The 17,495-nt window shown below is 42.2% G+C and overlaps 2 protein-coding genes across 9 annotated transcripts in view; one reads left to right on the forward strand and one right to left on the reverse strand.

Moving 5' to 3' along the window:
* The window catches only part of KIF1A (kinesin family member 1A), a 331,661-nt gene that overhangs the window by 27,024 nt on the left and 287,142 nt on the right, over nucleotides 1-17,495 (forward strand). The gene's annotated exons all lie outside the window — the stretch shown is intronic.
* LOC130361554 (allantoinase, mitochondrial-like) overlaps nucleotides 1-17,495 on the reverse strand; it is a 105,604-nt gene that overhangs the window by 24,678 nt on the left and 63,431 nt on the right. For all 6 annotated transcript variants that reach the window (XM_056564698.1, XM_056564699.1, XM_056564701.1 and 3 more), the window contains 2 exons: nucleotides 13,852-13,966; nucleotides 5,591-5,737 (listed from right to left, as the gene is read on the reverse strand). In XM_056564698.1, the coding sequence (XP_056420673.1) occupies nucleotides 5,591-5,737; nucleotides 13,852-13,966 (262 nt within the window). The remainder of the gene's footprint in view (nucleotides 1-5,590; nucleotides 5,738-13,851; nucleotides 13,967-17,495) is intronic.

Genomic DNA, 17,495 nt, shown 5'->3' on the forward strand with positions numbered 1-17,495 from the left:
TGATAGTTACACTACTCAAACCTGGTAAGCCCCCCACAGAACCATCCAACTTCCTATTTCGCTTCTAAACACGGACCTAAAGCTGTATTCCAAATTATGGGCGCTCCGTATTGCTGATGTCCTCCCATCCCTAATACATGGTGACCAGGTGGGCTTCGTAAAGGGCCGACAGGCCTCTGATGGCAATAGGAGGATGCTGAATGTCCTTGCAGCTGCCCACCCTGGTCGGATGCCTTCTCTGCTCCTGTCCCTGGACGAAGAGAAGGCATTCGACCGGGTGCATTAGGGGTACCTGAGAGCGGTCCTAGCTAAATTTAACTTCCCTCCCCATATCATCTCTGCCCTTATGGCCCTTTATTCCTCACCTTCTGCGAGAGTATTTACCTCCGGCGCCCTATCCCCCCCCTTCTCCATCTCTAACGGAACCCGTCAGGGGTGCCCTTTGTCCCCTGTTCTGTTCATGCTTGTGATGGAACCATTCGCTGAACGGGTGAGATGCCATCCTTCCATAACGGGTGGTACGGTCGGTGACGAGGTCCATGAAATAAGTCTCTTTGCAGAAGACGTCCTGATCGCCCTGACTCACCCTCTTTTCTCTCTGGAGTCTGTTCTGTCTTTAATTGCTCTTTTCAGTGCTGCCAGCCTCTATAAACTTAACATCTCCAAGTCCACAGTCTTCCCCTTGACTTTAGATGATAAGGATAATTCAGCCCTCTCACAAAAATATCCTTTTACTTGGGCTACTTCCGGCCTTACCTTTTTAGGCATCTTTTTAACTCCCTCTCCTTCAGCCCTGGTCTCCTCCAATCTGTCTTCCCTGACTAACCAGCTCTCTCGTGATATTAAAATGTACTCACGTTTCTCCCTATCCTGGTGTGGCTGCATCTCTGTGGTCAAGATGTTTCTCCTGCCTTATATTCTATACCTCTTTCACACTTTATCTGTCAAATTCTCCCTCTCTTCTATTAAAAGGCTCCAATCGAAGCTAATGAAATTTATATGGCAGGGGGCCAGGGCAAGAGTCTCGGCTAGATTGCTGTTTTTACCTACTCATCTGGGAGGCTTAGGTTGTCCTGACTTACTTAATTATTATAGGTCGGTTCATCTGGTTGCCTTGCAGCAGTGGTGGAGGAATGATTCGGATGCTAGGTGGCTTCCTATGGAAACAAACATTGCAGGGGTCTCTTCTCTACATCACCTACTTTGGAAAGTAGCGATCACTCGAACAACTATTTCCACCTTTAGCCCCACCATCTCTGCTACCCTTGATCTGTGGCTCTTCGCCTTGTCCTCTAATCTCCTCTCTCTAGTCTCTTCCCCGTCTACTCCGCTCTCTGTGCTCTCTCTTCTTCTTCCACATCTCTCCTTTTCTACATGGACACAGAAAGGCATCACTTGCCTAGGAGAAATCTCTGAGCAGGGTTCGCTGCTTCCTTTTAATGTAATCACATCCAAATTTCAGGTCCCAGCGCATGATTTCTATAAATACCTTCAATTGTGCCACTGCATCTCTCATCACAAATGGCCTTCGAAATCGACTGACAAACTATACAATACATATTTTACCAACCACTCCGGCACTAGGGGTGGGATTTCACTCTACAATACTCTCTTGCTCCCGCATCATTCACCTTCCAAGCTGCTTGGGAACGAGATTTGGGTATAACTATTAATGATGCTCAGTGGAGGAACTTATATACCCTTCCAATTAAACTTTCTAAATGTTGTAACCATGTTGAATCATCCCGTAAACGTATGTACAGATGGTATTACACCCCTGAGCGCCTGTCTCGTAGTTATGGTTTGGCTAACCCTACATGTTGGAGACGTGGTACTCTTCTTGGAACTCTACTTCATATTTGGTGGATGTGTGATAAACTCATACCATTTTGGACTTCGGTCTTCAACCTACTTTCTAAAATTCTGTCATGCCCAATCCCAAAAGACCCAGGCATGGCCCTCCTAGCACTCAATCTAGAAGATCTACCAACGGACTCTCGCACCATAATATTTCATGTTCTGACCTCTGCATGCTCCCTAATTGCCAGCTCCTGGAAAACCCAGGATGTACCGGAACTCTCAGCTTTAGTAGCAAAAGTTAATTTCTCTTGTTCTATGGAACGTTTGATAGCCAATCGAACTGAAAAAGAACTCCAATTCTTGCAGTGTTGGGACTACCGGCTGCATTCGGACGTCGGTAAATCAACCTGACTTACTTCATTACGATTTTGATACTGGTTATGTATGCAAATTAGTACTCTGATGGTGCTGCATTGTCTAAACCCTTATCGCTCTTGATACTTCATAGCAAAGCTCATTTTTGTTTTTTCTCTTTTTTACTTAAGTGATGTACCTTGTTTATGATCTCTGAACTTACTCTTACCCTTTGGTCTTGTTTCATTTTTCTCTCCTCCTTCTTCTTTCTTCCTTTCCTCCTTATCTCTTTTTCCTTTTGTCTTTGTATGTCGCTAATTGGTTGATACTATGTTTGGATGTTGTAGGGCTTTTCAGGCCCTTGTTTTTCTACCCTTATGTTTTACATTTCAATAAACAAATTCTGAATAAAAAAAAAAGATTTGTAAATCACTTCTATTTAAAAATCTTCAGCCTTCAAGTACTTATCAGCAGCTGTATACTACAGAGGAAGTTGTGTAGTTCTTTCCAGTCTGACCACAGCGGTCTCTGTCTGTGTCAGGAACTGTCCAGAGTAGAAGAAAATCCCCATAGTAAACCTCTCCTGCTCTAGACAGTTCCTGATACGGACAGAGGTGTCAGCAGAGAGCACTGGGGTCAGACTGAAAAGAATTACACAACTTCCTCTGGAGCATACAGCCGCTGATAAGTACTTGAAATACGTTAACATTTTTAAATAGAAGTAATTTACAAATCTGTTTAACGTTCTGGCACCAGTTGATTTGAAAGCATTTTTTCCACCAGAGTACCCCTTTAATGGGACCCGTCAGGAACCATTGGGGTCCTCTTTGTAACGGACCATACAGGTCTGTTGTTAGTCACTGGAATGGACTCTGCATGAGATTACAACAGTGTATGAAAGGTTAGTCTATATATATATATATCTTGCCACTTACATTCTTATTTTAAAAGACTGTTTTATTGTTCTTGCTTTGTATGTGCAATATAAATATGATGCCTGTTATATATGTACATGTGATGTGTACTCATTGGACTGTGTGACTTCTTAGGCCTGGCACTTGTCCATCAGAGGTGCAGAGAGAAGACAGATGCCAGAATTAGTGTTCATTGAGAAAGCATAGGTGAGAGTGAGGCCAGTGCGGCCTGCTTATGACAACAGAAGTGGTGAGTTGTAAGCCGGGATGTGCGATGCAGGACCTGTGGATACACACACGGTCATATGATGTGCTCCTGGGGGACCTATTAGGTGAGAATTGTCATCTGGATATGACTGAGCAAGGCCTGGAGACTGTGATAGAGAGCAGATTGTATGCTGACCTAGAGATTTGTTACCACTTGGAAGTAGTAGGCTGTGTTAGTTTAGCTGTGATAGAGGAAAGCTTACATAACTGTGTGTTGTGTTACCACAGTGGCATGATTTGAGCATGCTGCTATCCTGAGTAGGGGTCAGTTCTGGGAACCTGCTGGAGCTGTAAGGGAAATCATTCTGGATAGTGGTGTTAAAATGGACTGGGTAATGCTAACCTTTTACTTGGGGGAGACTACAAATGATAATACAACTTGAGGCGAGGTTGTGTGGTGGTAACAACCTGGAAGGGGCTGGTGAGCAGTGTGATGTGGCCCAGTACAGGAGTTGTCCTCCTGTACACCTGTCCTATGTGGCGGATTTCCTTTCAGTGTTTCCCTGGGTCCACATCCCTCCTACAGACTCTAAAGTGTTAATAATGTCTAATGTTATATGCTGGTTACTCTCTTGAGGTACTTGTGTCTTTAAATATTGTTGTTAAGACCTCTGTAACCAAGGAAGGTGCAAGTGAACAGATGACTTGTTGGTGACCTATGGGACCCCCCCAAATTGCTCCCTTATATACTTGGGAGGAGCTAGCCTAGTCAGATTAGTTCTGAGCTACAGTCAAGTGAAGACCTGAGAGAGTCTCGTGTTCCTGAGGCAGATCAAGGCCTAGTCACGCAGCCACACAGCTACTACCAGTAACCCATGCAAGTAAAAGTCAAAGCCTGGTAAGCACAAATACAGGGGAGAAGTCTAGTCAAGATAGTCAAGTGTCAATTACTCAAGTCAGCGTGGGTTGCATCATTCAGTCCAAGTCCAGTACAAGTCCCAGAGAGCCAACAAGCTCCCTAAAGTCCACTAAGCATCTCTTTGGGCCTGAACTGAGCTGTAAAGATTTTAACATCTGTCTGCCTCAGTAAAGTGCCTTGTTCCATAACCTCACATCGGAGTGATTATTTACCCTGCGCCTGGCCCAGGAACCAGCGGCCATACCTCGGGTGGTGTAGAAGATAACTACGCCCTGGCGTCACAAACAATAAGGGTTAATACCATCTGCCCTAAGGGTTAACAACATCTGCTCTTCCAACACCCTCACCACAAGTGTGCAGTGGTATTTAACCAGCTCTGAGGCCTGTGGTGTGGTGCACTAAATGGAGGGGGTGGTTGAGGTAGGGCTTTTAAGAATTGGGTGTTAGGAGAAGTAGCAACCATTATTTTGCCTACATATAGAAAAGAGGTGCTTTTAGGTTCTGTGAGTTTGGCTTCGAGTACTGATCCTTCTACATCAATTATGCAGAGCAGTGAGGGGTGGGGGGGGGGGGGGGGGGGGGAGGATGCGTGCATGTTGCAGCACAGCCCGGCGTCTACAACTTTTGAACTTATAAGAGATGGGAAATTCTAGACCTAGAGGGTAACTGTCTCTTCAAACTCTCTAAACTACAGAATATCTGATGTCCTTCTGTTTGCCTTTAATCCTGGATATTTAGAAGCTGTGATTGGCATAAAACTCCAATAGGTTCAACTGAGAAACCTGTTTTTTTCCCACTCCCTATTTTATCCTGCTCTCTCTCTCCAGGCATCTAGAACCCTGACATGAGTGCCATCATTTTGTGGCTTCAGGAAAAGGGCAGTGACTTAAGACATGCTAAAAAATGTGACAATCTGGTACATATTAAGGCACAATTTAAGCCAACTAATAGTCTTCAGATGTGCCAGATTTATCAATGTGCCTGAAATACTGTGATTTAGTTTGCACTTGTCTAAAAATTAAACAGTTGTGATACATCTAGGTCACGGTCTTCAAATATGCCAGATTTATTACTGAATATCAAGCTGATAAATCTGGTGTGTCTGAAGTCTAACTATTACTTTTAAACACCAATCATGTGCCCAAATGATGGTGTATTTCGACCATACCCCTTTTACATAGGCCATGCTCCTTTTATCTACACCAAGTCCATTTCGTAAAACCAAGCAGAAAAACTTACTAAAACACAAAATTTATGTGGTCATGTAAGATTGTATCGTGTTGCAAATTATCCCAGAATTCTGATGCATGTTCAGTAATAAATCTGGCCCATTAGTTTCAGTTACCAATAGGTACTTCTGTAAACCAAGCCATAGAACAAAGCGTGATGTACCTACCAGTAGAACACTGTTGGTCTCCTGTAGTTCACACATAGCTGAGTGTAGATCCATTAAACTGACATGAGGGAATTCTGGCACCCCACTGTTTATAAGAAAGCACTTAAAGCCTGCAACGCCAGCATGAAACATGGGTATCAGCTCCACCTTTAATAGAAAATCAGGGGTAACTAGAAAAAATTCTATTATATCAGAATATTATAATAAGTCTAACTAATTTCTATAAGGGTCATACAACAGGCAATGCAACATATAGGAACCTTAGAGTATAGCAACAGTGACCACAATTTGATGGGCAATTTTTATTCTTTGTCAAGTTAGGTGAGAGGGTGAGGGTCAATTGTGTTGGTGACTTAGTTGCCAATCTATTTGGATTGGTAAGGCTGGGTTCACACTACGTTTTTGCCATACTGTTTTCAATCCGTTTTTCTAAAGAAAACCGTATGGCAAAAAAACGGATGGAACAGTATGGAAAAAAGTAAACCGTATGCGTTTTTAAACAGTATACTGTTTTTAAAAGTGCATACAGTTCCGTCAGTTTTTATTTTTAAAAAACCCATACGTTTTTGAAAATGTTGTCCATTTTTAATGGGAGGGGTCTTGGGTGGGGACTTTGGGATGCAAATGCGCATGTGCAAAGTAAAAACGTATACGTTTTTCCCGTATGGAACCGTATACATGTGCGTTTCCTATTGACGTCCATGTTTAAAAAAACGTATGCGGTTGCAGTACGTTTTTTAAACCGGAGTCAAAACCGTGGTTGACCACAATTTTGTCTCCGGTTTAAAAACCGTACTGCAACCGCATAAGTTTTTTTTTAACATGGACGTCAATAGGAAACGCACATGTATACGGTTTCATACGGGAAAAACGTATACGTTTTTACTTTGCACATGCGCATTTGAATCCTAAAGTCCCCACCCAAGACCCCTCCCATTAAAAATGGACAAAATTTTCAAAAACGTATGGGTTTTTTTTCTATAAAAACTGACGGAACTGTATGCACTTTTAAAAACAGTATACTGTTTAAAAACGCATACGGTTTACTTTTTTCCATACTGTTCCATCCGTTTTTTTGCCATACGGATTTCTTTAGAAAAACGGATTGAAAACAGTATGGCAAAAACGTAGTGTGAACCCAGCCTAACCCTGGTTATACCTGGATAGGGAGAAATGTTTCAGGCAGTAGGAGAACCCCCCTACCACACACACACTCACACACACACAAAATAAATTAGGCTAGCCTAGGTTTTGAAACAGGTTTTTTTCTGTTGTGTTTTTTAATAAAAAAAAAAATGTTTATACTGTCTGCCACTGGAATTTATGAGCCAATGTCAGAAGTGGATCCAGCAGGAAGGAGAAGTATAAGTCCTTCTTTTATATTTCTCTTTCCTTTTGAATACACTTTGGCTCAAAAGCAGTGGCAGTAGAAAAAAAAAACGGCAGAAAAAAAAACCCTGTGTGGAAACTTGGCCTTATACTGAAAATTAGAGAGTCCATACACTCCCTTGGTAAAAGGAAAGGAAAGATCTATTTTTAACTATCTGCCACTTTATGTTATGGCATTGTTAAAGGGGTATTCCAGGATTTTTTTTATTTGACTATGCTGCAAGGGCTGTAAAGTTAGTGTAGTTCATAATATAGTGTCTGCACCTGTGTCTGACGGTTTTCTCACAATTCTTCTGTGATTTTAACCCCAATATTTATTTTTAACAACATACAAAATGACTGTTGCCTCAGATTTTTCCCAGGTTGCAATGCGGCTGAGACCTGACTTACTAGTCAGCTGACGACAGGGAGCCTGTCTGCTTCAATGGGTGGAGGGATCGCTTGGTGGGAGAGAGATCAATCTGCAACTAATGAAACAGCTGTAGGCAGCCTGATTGAAAACCACAGGTCTTTAGAATGGATGCAGCTCATTTATGTTTCAATGGGTGGGGTGGCTGATGTGGGGGAGGGAGGAAAATGGAATTATGGGATTTGTAGTCAAAAAAAGAAAAAGTCAAAACAGGAAATACCAGTTCACAAAAAGCTAGCCACAGTGTTATGGTAATCTCACAACATAGCCATTAAGCACCAAGACAAGCGCCGATCCTTCCTAAGCATGTCCATTACTGTCTGCCAGGTACATACTAAAATCACCTTAAGGTGGATAACCCCTTTAACCCCTTAACCCCTTAACGACGCAGGACGTATATTTACGTCCTGCGCCGGCTCCCGCGATATGAAGCGGGATCGCGCCGCGATCCCGCATCATATCGCGTCGGTCCCGGCGCTAATCAACGGCCGGGACCCGCGGCTAATACCACACATCGCCGATCGCGGCGATGTGCGGTATTAACCCTTTAGAAGCGGCGGTCAAAGCTGACCGCCGCTTCTAAAGTGAAAGTGAAAGTGACCCGGCTGCTCAGTCGGGCTGTTCGGGACCGCCGCGGTGAAATCGCGGCGTCCCGAACAGCTGATCGGACATCGGGAGGGCTCTTACCTGCCTCCTCGGTGTCCGATCGACGAATGACTGCTCCGTGCCTGAGATCCAGGCAGGAGCAGTCAAGCGCCGATAATGCTGATCACAGGCGTGTTAATACACGCCTGTGATCAGGATGAGAGATCAGTGTGTGCAGTGTTATAGGTCCCTATGGGACCTATAACACTGCAAAAAAATTTTAAAAAAAAAGTGTTAATAAAGGTCATTTAACCCCTTCCCTAATAAAAGTTTGAATCACCCCCCTTTTCCCATAAAAAAAATAAAACAGTGTAAGAAAAATAAAAAATAAACATATGTGGTATCGCCGCGTGCGTAAATGTCCGAACTATAAAAATATATCATTAATTAAGCCGTACGGTCAATGGCGTACGCGCAAAAAAATTCCAAAGTCCAAAAAAGCGTATTTTGGTCACTTTTTATATCATTAAAAAATGAATAAAAACTGATCAAAAAGTCCGATCAAAACAAAAATCATACCGATAAAAACTTCAGATCACGGCGCAAAAAATGAGTCCTCATACCACCCCATACGTGGAAAAATAAAAAAGTTATAGGGGTCAGAAGATGACATTTTTAAACGTATAAATTTTCCTGCATGTAGTTATGATTTTTTCCAGAAGTGCGACAAAATCAAACCTATATAAGTAGGGTATCATTTTAACTGTATGGACCTACAGAATAATGATAAGGTGTAATTTTTACCGAAATATGCACTGCGTAGAAACGAAAGCCCCCAAAAGTTACAAAATGGCGTTTTTTTTTCGATTTTGTCGCACAATGATTTTTTTTTCCGTTTTGCCGTGCATTTTTGGGTAAAATGACTAATGTCACTGCAAAGTAGAATTGGCAACGCAAAAAATAAGCCATAATATGGATTTTTAGGTGGAAAATTGAAAGGGTTATGATTTTTAAAAGGTAAGGAGGAAAAAACGAAAGTGCAAAAACGGAAAAACCCTGAGTCCTTAAGGGGTTAAGGACCCAGCCAATTTTCACTGTAGGACCCGGCCATTTTTTGCACATCTAACTAACCACTGTCACTTTAAACATTAATAACTCTGGAATGCTTTTACCTTTCATTCTGATTCTGAGATAGTTTTTTCGTGACATATTCTACTTTATGTTAGTGGTAAAATTTTGTCGATACTTGCATAATTTCTTGGTGAAAAATTTAAAAATTTGATGAAAATATTGAAAATGTTGCTTTTTTTTTTTTTACTTTGAAGCTCTCTGCTTATAAGGAAAATGAATATTCCAAATAAATTATATATTGATTCACATATACAATATGTCTACTTTATGTTTCCATCATAAAGTTGACATGTTTTTACTATTGGAAGACATCAGAGGGCTTCAAAATATAGCAGCAATTTTCCAATTTTTCGTAAAAATTTTCAAAATCCACATTTTTCAGGGACCAGTTCTGATTTGAAGTGGATTTGAAGGGCCTTCATATTAGAAATACCCCACAAATGATCCCATTATAAAAACTGCACCCCTCAAAGTATTCAAAATGATATTCAAAAGGTTTGCTAACCCTTTAGGTGTTTCACAGGAATATCAGCAAATTGAAATTTTTTACACTGGCATGTTCTTGTAGACCCAGTTATTGAATTTTTACAAGGGGTAAAAGGAGAGAAATCTTCCTATAATGTGTAAATCAATTTCTCTCAAGTAAGAAAATTCCTCATATGTGTATGTCAAGTGTTCGGCGGGCGCAGTAGAGGGCTCAGAAGGGAAGGAGCGACAGTGTGATTTAGGAGAGTGAGTTTTTCTGAAATGGTTTTTGGGGGGCATGTCGCATTTAGGAAGCCCCTATGGTGCCAGAACAGCAAAAAAAAAAAAAAAAAAAAAACACATGGCATACTATTTTGGAAACTACACTCCTCAAGGCACGTAACAAGGGGTCTAGTGAGCCTTAACACCTCACAGGTGTTTGACGACTTTTTGTTAAAGTTGGATGTGTAAATTATAATTTTTTTTCACTAAAATGCTAGTTTTCCCTCAAATTATTTTTTTTTTTACAAGGGATTATAGAACAAAATGCATCCAAAATTTGTAACCCCATCTCTTCTGAGTATGGAAATACCCCCCTGCTAGGACATAAAATGCTTTGCGGGCGAACTACAATGCTCAAAAGAGAAGGAGTCACATTTGGCTTTTGAAAAGCAAATTTTGCTGAAATGGTTTTTGGGGGCATGTCCCATTTAAGAAGCCACTATGGTGCCAGGACAGCAAAAAAAAAAAACACATGGCATACTATTTTGGAAACTACACCCCTCAAGGCACGTAACAAGGGATCCAGTGAGCCTTAACACCCAACAGATGTTTGACGACTTTTCGTTAAAGTTGGATGTGCAAATGATTTTTTTTTCACTAAAATTGGGCTTTTGAAGAAAAAATTTGTCTGAAATTGAAGGCTACGTGTGTTTACAAAGCCTCCATAGTGCCAGAACAATGGACCCCCCCACATGTGACCCCATTTTGGAAACTACACCCCTGACGTAATGTAATAAGGGGTACAGTGAGCATTTACACCCCACATGTGTCTGACAGATTTCTGGAACAGTGGTCCGTGAAAATGAAAAATGTAATTTTTTGTTTGCACAGCCCACTGTTTCAAAGATCTGTCAAACGCCAGTGGGGTGTAAATACTCACTGCACCCCTTACTAAATTTTGTGATGGGTGTAGTTTCCAAAATAGGGTCACATGTGGGGGGGGGGGGTCCACTGTTCTGGCAGCACGGGGGACTTTGTAAACGCACATAGCCCCTGACTTCCTTTCCAAAAAAATTTTTTCCCAAAAGCTCAATGGCGCTCCTTCTCTTCTGAGCATTGTAGTGCACCAGCAGAGCACTTGACGTCCACACATGGGGTATTTCCATACTCAGAAGAGGTTACAAATTTTGGGGGGCATTTTGTCCTATTATCCCTTGTAAAAATTTTAAATTTGAGGGAAAACTAGCATGGCGCTCCTTCTCTTCTGAGCTTTGTAGTGCGCCAGCAGAGCACTTTACATCCACATATGGGGTATGTTCTTACTCTTACAAATTTTGGGGGTCTTTTTTTTTCCTATTTTCCCTTGTGAAAATGAAAAATTTAGGGTAACACCAGCATTTTAGTGAAAAACTTTTTTTTTTTTTTTTTTCCATCCAACTTTGAAGAATTTTCATTAAACACCTGTGAGGTGTTAAGACTCACTATACCCCTTGTTACTTTCCGTGAGGGGTGTAGTTTCCAAAATTGGGTCACATGTGGGTATTTCTATTTTTACGTTTATTACAGAACCACTGTAAAATCAGCCACCCCTGTGTAAATCACCAATTTAGGCCTCAAATGTACATAGTGCGCTCTCACTCCTGAGCCTTGTTGTGCGTCTGCAGAGCATTTTACGCCCACATATGGGGTATTTCCGTACTCAGGAGAAATTGCGTTACAAATTTTTGGGGGTCTTTTTTTGCTTTTAACGCTTGTGAAAATAAAAAGTATGGGGCAACACCAGCATGTTAGTGTAAAATTTTGTATTTTTTTTTTACACTAACAAGCTGGTGTAGCCCCCAACTTTTCCTTTTTATAAGGGGTAAAAGGAGAAAAAGACCCCCAAAATTTGTAGTGCAATTTCTCCTGAGTAGGGAAATACCCCATATGTGGCCCTAAACTGTTTCCTTGAAATACGACAGGGCTCCGAAATGAGAGAGCGCCATGCGTATTTGAGGACTAAATTAGGGATTGCATAGGGGTGGACATAGGGGTATTCTACGCCAGTGATTCCCAAACAGGGTGCCTCCAGCTGTTGATAAACTCCCAGCATGCCTGGACAGTCATTGGCTGTTCAGAAATGCTGGGAGTTGTTTTGCAACAGCTGGAGACTCCATTTTGGAAACACTGCAGTACAATACGTTTTTCATTTTTATTGGGGGGGGGGGGGGGGGGACAGTGTAAGGGGGTGTATATGTTGTGTTTTACCCTTTATTATGTACTTTATTATGTATTAGTGTAGTGTAGTGTAGTGTTTTAAGGGTACATTGGCACTGGCGTGTTAGTGAGTTTCCCGCTAGGAGTTTGCGCTGCGGCGAAAAATTTGCCGCAGCCCAAGCTTGAAGCAGGAAACTTACTGTAAACTTGCCCGTGTGAATGTACTCTGTACGTTCACATGTGGGGGGGGGCAAACCTCCAGCTGTTTCAAAACTACATCTCCCAGCATGTACTGACAGACCGTGCATGCTGGGAGTTGTACTTTTGCAACAGCTGGAGGCACACTGGTTGGAAAACCTTCAGTTAGGTTCTGCTACCTAACTCAGTATTTTCCAACCAGTGTGCCTCCTGCTGTTGCAAAACTACAACTCCCAGCATGTACTGATCACCAAAGGGCATGCTGGGAGATGTAGTTATGCAACAGCTGGAGGTACGCAACTACAACTTCCAGCATGCCGAGACAGCTGTTTGGACATGCTGGGATTTGCAGTTTTGCAACATCTGGAGGGCTACAGTTTTAGAGACCACTGCAAAAGTGATTTCCAAACTGTGACCCTCCAGATGTTGCAAAACTACAAATCCGAGCATGCCCAGACAGCAAACAGCTGTTTGGGCATTCTAGGAGTTCTAGTTTTGCAAGATTTGGAGGGATACAGTTTAGAGACCACTATGTACCCTCTAGCTGTTGCAAAACTACATATTCCAGCATGCCCAAACTGCTGTCTGGGCATGCTGGGAGTTGTAGTTTTGCAACATCTGGAGGGCTACAGTTAAAGACCACTGTATTGTGGTCTCAAACTGTACCCTCCAGATGTTGCTAGGCAACTCACTGGCTTCTGTGGGATCCAGCCGCACGATGTCGCCGCCCGCCAATCTCTGTCGCCTGCAGCCTCCGGATCGGTAAGTGGATCTTCGGCGCCGGTCCCTGTTGGATTTCCCCTTCCTGCCCCGCCTATTGCGGGTGGGCAGGATGGGGAAAGCGAAAGTAAACCCCCCCTGCCCCCGATCTGCTATTGGTTGTTGCTTCTGGTGACCAATAGCAGGGATAGGAGGGGTGGCACCCCTGCCACCTCACTCCTATGCCTTCAGGGGGATCGTAGGTGTCTTAGACAACCGCGATCCCCCTTATATTCCGGGTCACCATAGACCCGTAATGTCCCAAAATCGCACAAATCGCAAGTGTGAATTCACTTGCGATTTACCGCGATCGCCGACATGGGGGGGCCTGACAACCCCCCTGGGCGTTTGCACGGGATGCCTGCTGAATGATTTCAGCAGGCATCCCTGTCCGATCCACGCCTGGCACACGGCGGGGGCCGGAATTCTCCATGACGTACGCGTACGTCATGGGTCCTTAAGTACCAGGGTGTCATGACGTACGCGTACGTCAAGGGTCCTTAAGGGGTTAAAGGGGTACTCCGCCCCTAGACATCTTATTCCCTATCCAAAGGATAAAATGTCTGATCGCTGGGGTTTCAGCCACTGGGGATCTCCGGGCAGCATTCTGAACACGGAAGCCTGAAGCTTCCGCATTCATGACGTCACACCACGTCCCCTTAATTCATGTCCATGGGAGAGGGCGTGATGGTTATTACAAAGCCGTCACGCCTCCTCCCATAGACATGAATGGAGGGTGCGTGACAGCAGTCACAGCAGCTGTACCCCCATGATCAGACATCTTCACCGAAGATGTTTAGGGGCGGAGTACCCCTTTAAGGCCCTGTTCCTTAACATGTCAGTATTGTATAGCTAAAGTGTTCCATAATTAAAAAGATGGAAATTTACAACCAGAAAATACTCTTACCTGATTTTCAGGAATGAGTCCACCCCAAAATGCCACGTTCACATAGCATTGTCCTCGGGCAGCCTGAAGTTTGGTGTGGAAATTGTTCACAGTTGTAGTAGGTGGGAGACTGTTACTGCCAACATAGAAAAACGTGTTATACTCTGGTGCTGTTTAAATGCTGTTCCCTGTAATTTTCCCCTAGATCAGTGATCTCCAAACTATGGTCCTCCAACTGTTGCAAAACTACAACTCCCAGCATGCTTGGTTGCAGTTTTGCAATAGCTGGTGGTCCACAGTTTGGAAACAAATGGCATAGATCAGTGGTCTCAAACTGCGGCCCTCCAGATGTTGTAAAACTTCAACTCCCAGCATGCCCGGACAGCCAACGGCTGTCCGGGCATGCTGGGAGTTGAAGTTTTGCTGGGAGTTGAAGTTTTGCAACATCTGGAGGGCCACAGTTTGAAACTACTGCCGTAGATGGACTCTCATATTCTAGAGCTGGCTTAAATCATAACCTGTTCTCACTATACAGTAATTGCAACCAATTAATTTATGGGTTTTACTAGCAATTATCATCCACATATAAAATGAAAGGGGTCTGTATCCCATTCTCTGAATTCTATCTCGCCCAAAAAAATTATTGTCAACCAAAGCGTTTTTTCCAATTTTTTTTCCTATTTTAGCACACATTTTTGTTTGGCCAGAGTATAAAGGAGTTGTTCGCTACTTAAATGATAAAAAATAAATAAAAAATAAAAACTTTTGCAATGTCACTATTATATTATTCTGTACATCTGGAGCTGTCAGCACTCAAATGTCAAATATCAGCAGGTACATAACAATATGATAAATTTATTATAGATTTCTGGACTATGTGATGTCCGCACAAAGGAGATGAGGCTGATTGTATAGGCTTGTGACAGAAGTATATAATATACCGTATATATAGTAGAACAAACTAAAGGGTCCAACGCAGGTTCGGCGAAGTAACAAGGATTTTATTCAACAAATACAGGTACAAATATAGAGACACGTTTCGGCTGCTAGTTCACAGCCTTAGTCATACAAAAGTTAAAACACACTGAAGGTTCTTAAATATGCGTTCTTAAAAATGCGTGAACTATGTTCTATTTAGTTTGGATCCTTTCTACTATACATTTTAGGTAGGAGCATCACACAGATAGTAAGGGAGTGGAAGAAGTCTGTTTATCTCAGGTGTGATACGTTACCTGTCGTGTGACTCCACCTCTTCCTTCCCTATTTAAGACCCTTCGGTGTGTTTTAACTTTTGTATGACTAAGGCTGTGAATTAGCAGCCGAAACGCGTCACTATGTTTGTACCTGTATTTGTTGAATAAAATCACCGAACCAGTTCTGGACCATTTAGCTTGTTCTACTAAATTTACACAGAATTGGCCCGTTCTGGTCTGAGACGCTTTGGGCAACAAAGGGTGAGCTGGACATCTGCTTTACATAGGACAGTATATAACTATAATTTAGCCTCTGAGCGCTCTCATCTGATGTCTCCCTGCCGCACGGAAGTCCCGTGATAAAGGGAACTACATGGTCGGTGAGTGCAAGTTCACCCCTTTTCTACATATTGGATTGCATAACTATAATTTTGACTTTACAATTTTGAAGGTTCACATAAGGACAGTGGCGTTGCTAGGGTTGGTGTCACCCGGTGCGGTAGAAAATGGTGTCACCCCCATACCTACCCCCCCCCCTTCAGTAAGTTTTTAGCCTGTTGTGACAGACACCACTGTTGTAGCGCATTATGAGAAATTCCAGTATAATAATCAGATATACCAGTTGCCACAGAATGGGAAAGTGTTAAAGAAGTTTTCACCATTGAAATATACAGCTCCCAGAATTACTTAAAGGGGTACTCCACTGGAAAACATTTACTTTTATATCAACTGGTGCCAGAAAGTTAAACAGATTTTTAAATTACTTCTATTTAAAATCTTAATACTTACAGTACTTATAAGCTGGTGTATGCTCCACAGGAAGTTGTGTAGTTCTTTCCAGTCTGACCACAGTGCTATTTGCTGACACCTCTGTCCATGTCAGGAACTGTCCAGAGCAGGATAGGTTTGCTATGGGGATTTGCTCCTACTATGGACAGTTCTTGACATGGACAGAGGTGTCAGCACAGAGCACTGTGGTCAGAAAGTAAATAAATTAAAAAGGAAAATAACTTACTGTGAATCGCTTATACAGCAGCTAATAAGTACTGGAAGGATTAAGATTTTTAAATAGAAGTAATTTACAAATCTGTTTAACTTTGTAGCACCAGCTGATTAAAAAAAATGTTTTCCAGTAGAGTACCCCTTTGAGCAGTGGTGAGGTTATGCTGGGAGTTGTAGTTTCACTGACCTAACTGTAGAACTGACAAGTGACTACAGCTCTGATGTAGAGAGGAGAATGTACAATGGTATCAGTGACTACAGGTGACATCTTCTCTATAGTGAGGAGAATACACAATGATATCAGTCACTACAGGTGACGTCTTCTCTATAGTGAGGAGAATACACAATGATATCAGTCACTACAGGTGACGTCTTCTCTATAGTGAGGAGAATACACAATGATATCAGTGACTACAGGTGACGTCTTCTCTATAATGAGGAGAATACACAATGATATCAGTGATTACAGGTGACGTCTTCTCTATAGTGAGGAGAATGTACAATGATATCAGTGATTACAGGTGACGTCTTCTCTATAGTCTTCCCTTATCTAATTCAGATGGTACATACTGCCAGGACTTGTTCCAGCTAAAACTTCTGTCTGCAGAATGTGACGCCCAGACGTCTCCTCTCTATGTCAGCGCATTCTCATCCTCTATATGAAAACAATTATTATTATAAACCTGAGAGACACTGTATCTTCTAAATATAATACTACTATACACTATACTCTTTGATTATAAACCTTCCATACACTGTACCCTCTGAATATAATACTACCACACACTGTACATTCTGAATATAATACCAACACATACTGTACCCTCTGAATATAAATCTGCCACATACTGTGCCCCTGAATATAATACCGCCACACACTGTACCCACTGAATATAATACTACCACATACTGCGCCCTCTGAATATAAATCTGCCACATACTGTACCCTCTGAATATAAATCTGCCACATACTGTACCCTCTGAATATAAATCTGCCACATACTGTACCCCTGAATATAAATCTGCCACATACTGTACCCCCTGAATATAAATCTGCCACATACTGTACCCCCTGAATATAAATCTGCCACATACTGTACCCCCTGAATATAAATCTGCCACATACTGTACCCTCTGAATATAAATCTGCCACATACTGTACCCTCTGAATATAAATCTGCCACATACTGTACCTCTGAATATAAATCTGTCACATACTGTACCTCTGAATATAAATCTGTCACATACTGTACCTCTGAATATAAATCTGTTACATACTGTACCCCTGAATATAAATTTGCCACATACTGTACCCCTGAATATAATACCGCCACATACTGTACCCTCTGAATATAATACTACCACCCACTGCGCCTTCTGAATATAATAATTAGAGATGAGCAAACTACAGTAAATTCAACTCGTCACAAACTTCTCTGCTCGGCAGTTGAAAACTTTTCCTGCATAAAT

Source organism: Hyla sarda, chromosome 3 (assembly GCF_029499605.1).
Source record: "Hyla sarda isolate aHylSar1 chromosome 3, aHylSar1.hap1, whole genome shotgun sequence".
Taxonomy (NCBI): Eukaryota; Metazoa; Chordata; class Amphibia; order Anura; family Hylidae; genus Hyla; species Hyla sarda.